At 38.9% G+C, this 4,981-nt stretch overlaps 1 protein-coding gene across 10 annotated transcripts in view; it reads left to right on the plus strand.

Annotated features, from left to right (window-relative positions):
• Window positions 1–4,845, plus strand: part of CHL1 (cell adhesion molecule L1 like) — a 202,911-nt gene extending 198,066 nt beyond the window's left edge. For 9 of the 10 annotated variants that reach the window (XM_036869264.1, XM_036869258.1, XM_036869265.1 and 6 more), the window contains one exon: window positions 2,035–4,845. In XM_036869264.1, coding sequence (XP_036725159.1) covers window positions 2,035–2,251 — 217 coding nt within the window. In that variant the 3' untranslated portion in view covers window positions 2,252–4,845. The remainder of the gene's footprint in view (window positions 1–2,034) is intronic. The other variant, XM_036869266.1, reaches the window with a different exon arrangement.
• Window positions 4,846–4,981: the final 136 nt, after the last annotated feature.

The raw sequence follows: 4,981 nt of genomic DNA on the forward strand, positions 1-4,981 counted from the left end.
CTGCCTAAGAGGAGTTCTGGGAAGGGTCCATTCCAAAGGAGGAAAGGACGAAAAAGACTGTGTTTCTCTTAACTCCCAGACCAAACTTATGAAGGTATAAAACTGTGTCACACGTAGGGGAAATTGCAAGAAATCTGGTATGAGGTAGGTACCTCTTCTTTTCTTACCTGTTCTTTTTTAGGATGCCATTGTTGTCAGTCAGGTCCTCTGTATACGGCAGCCAAAGGGGCTGTTACAGTTTCCAGGCATACATGGCCATTGGCACACAAGACCAGCGTCCATACCAAATAACGGACTTGATTGGCCTCCCCCTGGATCATTACTGTAATCAGGGATGTGGAGTATTCTGATTAGCCATCCTGCATTAACTGATGTACATCTGAGCCTCATTCTAGGCTCTACTTCGCTCTATACTTACTTTTCTTTCTTCCATCTGAGGTACTTTCCACGAAGGATCATTAAAGGCTGAAGGGAGAGAGAGAGAAAAAGAAAACTTGGAATTAATTATACACATTTAGGAAATGGTGACTCAAATCCCACAAGGCAGGGATCACTGAGAGCCTATGGCAACTGTTGAAAATACTTTTGAAAGATAGATATTACTAGTTCGATTTTATGAGGAAAACACTAAGACATGCCTTATGTAAAACCCATTCCCTCATATTTTGCTGCTGCTGTAAAAAGATGGGTACAATCATCCCCTGCAAGCTTTCACCTGGCATCTTGTTAGTTAATACAGTTTCCCTCATCTTTTCCCCAAAACTACATGTTTATCTGGAAAATTATGCAAGGAGACAGTTACATAACGTGAATTCTCATCTTTCCAGCTTCTGGTAAGAGTTGCTTCGCTATTTGTGGCCTGGTCCTTAAGGTAATGCCACATTTTGTCTCTTTGTTTTCTTCCTATTTGCAACTGTAGCATCCCAGTTCGGGAGCCAATTACTGTATGAGGCAGGACAGTCTGGGTCATGCTGCTGTTGAAAACAACGCCATATATTTTTCTTTCTCAAACTGCGTGTGCAACACAGATGGCTCGAGCCATCTTGGTCACTTGGGAGCACCGGCTGGTGAGCGAGCATTGAGGGTCAGCACAGCAGAGGAAATGGAAGATGGCAAATGGAGCACGGGCTGGAAAGTGACATATGTCACCTCTGCTCACTTTGGCCAAAGCAAGTCACCTGGCAATGCATAACTCAGAGGGCAGTGGACTATCATCCTGCCATGCTTCCAGAAAGCTGAGATATGGACCTATTTGATGAACAGCACCAGTGACTACCACATACTATCAAGTGCTAATAGCACGCTAATTATATTTTTCTCCCAAATTTTCCTTTTTTAGAATTTTATAAAATCTTCTAATTTGCTGTACAGCTTTCTAGTGTGATGGAAGTTGATATTAAAAAAAACCCATCATCTAGAAATTAAGAAAACTATATCATTTTATAGAACTTTTACTAACTCAGACTTGCTTTTGTTGAAGAATAGAACGCAAAGCATAAATGAATGTAGGATACTTGTAGTATTTCTGGTCTAAAAATGCCAGCTTTTTTTCTTTTTTTAATTTAACAAACCTAAGTTTATTAAAGAAAGTTCTTTGGTTACAAGAAACAGAATTTGATTGATTAACCTAAACAAGAGAGACATTTCTGGAGAGATTTGGAGGAACATGCAGGATCAAAGGTAAAGAAAGAAGATCGAGACTTGAGTTCGCGACTAGGGTTCTTCTAGAAGTTCATGAAAGTGAAGGAAATAACATTTGTTCTCTATGTAATCAACAGATTGAATATCTGCATGTCTCAATTTTAAAGGCAAGCAGGAGTGTTGTGTGAGTTTCTCAATTACTCAGAACGACACAAATTGGTAATGACGATTTAAACATTTCTTTGTGAAAGGAGTCATTCAGGATTTACCTGTCTTCAGTGCTAATGTGAATATCCGGAAAGTTTAAAAACCTATTAGCACTTGTGCCTGAGTCTTGCTTTACATGAGTACCTCACGTTAGATTTTGTCGAATTCTTCCTTTTTATTTTCTAGTGACAGCGATGAAAAACCTCTCAAAGGAAGCCTTCGGTCCCTTAACAGGGATATGCAGGCCACAGAAAGTGCCGACAGCTTAGTCGAGTATGGAGAAGGTGACCACGGTCTGTTCAGTGAGGATGGGTCATTTATTGGCGCCTATGCTGGATCTAAGGAGAAAGGATCGGCGGAAAGCAATGGAAGTTCTACAGCAACATTTCCACTCCGAGCGTAAACGCAGAGCATAGAAACACATCAGCGGTTCACACCAACCCTCCATATTTATCTGTTCAAGGGAGCAAGAACTTTTCCTATAGGAATAGAAACATTGTGGCAAAAGACTTCATCCAGAATTTGAACTTCCTGCAGTTGTGTTGAGAACAATAGCACTGCCTTGAAAAAGTAAAATATCTAGCACTACACGCCTGTGTTTTTTTTTTTTTTCAGGTGCTCAAAATGCAGAACACAAAACAAATCCTGTATTTAGATTCACCTCACCTGAATCCAAAGTATCCATCCAGTGAACTCCATATTTGCCTGGTTTTACTCTTCACTGTGTTTGCAGAGATGTTGCTACCTTGTGGGTTTTCTGTGTATGCACATGTGTATTCCGTCTCGGAGAACTGTCTTAGTGACTTCGCTTCCTGACAGGTTAAAAGATGGTAAGCAAACTGGTTATTTAAAATGTAAAGAGAATGAATGTCTTACTTAAACAGTTCGTTGAATATATACAGTCTAAATTTATTATTTAAAATTTGAGTAGTAGAAGTCTTAGGTGAAATGATCAACTAGTATTTATTGAGCTCCTCTTTGCCCAGAGATGCTCATGCTTAAACAGAATTCTACCTTTCTCAGTATCAACGTGAATTTGTAATTTCTATCACTTATGACATCTACAAACATCTTTGTTTTTTGTGTTTTATTGGACTCAATTCAGCTGCAAAAGAAGCAGTGGTCAGAAGGTTATCTTATGAAAGAACAGGCAGGAGGTGTCCGTAATGCTGTGGTCTAATAACTGGTATCTATTTAATATCTCCATTTCTAAATTGATTGCTTGTACCTTTTCTCTATGTTTGTATAATGGTATGTTCCACATATTTCATGAATGCATTGTAAATATTATGTTAATATTTACACAGTTTAAAATAGAGATTGTTTTATTTTGGGGTGAGAAAAAGAACATTAACAGGCATGTCTGTACAGCTGGAGTATATAGTAATACACCATGTTTCATCATTCCAAAGCTACAACCAATCACATGAGGTTCCCAAACGGAAGACTCTGTACAAATCATTTGGATTTTGTTCTTATGTGCTTCTCCCACCATCTCAAAATAAAATATCATATAAATATTGAAGGGAATGATTCCATATTTTTCAAAGTAAATTTTTGTTGTTGAGTGTACTCCTACCCCAGCCCCCCAAAAGAAAAACTGTTTGTTTAGAGTACAAATTTCTATACATAGGTTTTGCCTGTAGCACACTTTAAACATCTTCAGGGTGGGATAGTTTTCTATGTTCTCCTTCCGTCAAAGCCAGTACAAATTCAGGGAATTTATTTCCTGGCACGTGAGCTACTCGTCCTTCTAAAATTATACATGGAAGCGGTTTAGAAATACCATGAAGGACGGTGCATGCATGTCAGTAAAATTCAGTGTGGAGCTTCTCATTTTATGGAAAAAATTTTTAACCTTACCTTGACATTCTTCTTAAGTGCATTTCTTAATTATGTTTAAGTGAAATTGACTCACAGATTTTACTTTATTGTTTGAACTGTACCCATCCGTGTATATCGTTAAAGCCTGACTTTGATGTATGTAGCCCGCTCTCTCGCTTGTGGACCAAAATGAGGGAGTGTGTATAAGGGTCAACGCAATAATCCACATGGAATATCTAATTATCGTTTTAAACCTTGTCTGTCTGTCCTCCAAAAGGGATAGGCGGCAAAAGAAGGTCTTACTTAAAACAATACTTGTGGGCTCAGGACTTGACCACACCTCTGAAGTAAGAATTCCCAAAGTGGGAAGGCACTGTGGGCCTCACCCTGACTCTGAGGACCCACGCACCCACCCATCCAGCCCCTTGAGCTTTATCCCCATCTAATTTTAAGGCACAGCTTTTCTCAAGGAAGAATCATCACGTTTTGACTTACCTGGGAGGAATTTCGGGTACTCAGCTATCGATGAGGCCAAGGTTAGGACTTCTGGGTTTACTTCCACTAGTATTCCACTTGCTCTTCTTTGTCGTCAGCTAAACAAGTTTTTAACAGAGTCGTGCAGGATGGACATAATCTCAGAAGTGCATTAGGATTAGATTTATTATCAATTTAATTTCCTTTAAGTTAGAAGGAAACACAAATAATGAAATGTTTGCTTTTGCTAGATAGTAGAGTTCTCCCTTAACTGTGTGAGTAATAAGGATGTTCCTGCTCATATTTTCTGAACGGCCAAAACTTAGGGATTTGAAAAACGAGATTGCTTTCAGACTGCCTTTTGCTATCACTCTCTATTACCTTTTCTCAGTAGCATGTGGTTTCTACCGGGAAGCTTCACAGAAGGGATAGGTCCATGACTAACTTTCTCTAGTCTACTGTCAATAGGATTTCAATGTAATAGGTTGTATATAATCTCAAGGACTGTTGGTGGGGATCATCAGTTCCTAGAGAGCTGTCCAAGGGTTGGGAAAATCCAAGTTCTCTTCCTGGTTCCAGCACTGATTTTGTACATAAACCGTAGACAAGTTGCTTGACCCCTTTGCTTCAAACTGTCTCTAAAGTGCTAATGATTATCTCAGTTACCTTCTCTCTGTCACAGGGTGTTCTTTTTTATGATGAAAAATTTGAAAATGATAAAAGCTAACATGCCTTCTAACTTCATAAACCTATAATCTAATGATAGGTCGAAAATCACCCCACACCTACCAACTCAACTTTTTTCCTGTGAACACATAAATATATTTTTATAGAA

This window comes from Balaenoptera musculus, chromosome 11, assembly GCF_009873245.2.
Source record: "Balaenoptera musculus isolate JJ_BM4_2016_0621 chromosome 11, mBalMus1.pri.v3, whole genome shotgun sequence".
NCBI lineage: Eukaryota > Metazoa > Chordata > Mammalia > Artiodactyla > Balaenopteridae > Balaenoptera > Balaenoptera musculus.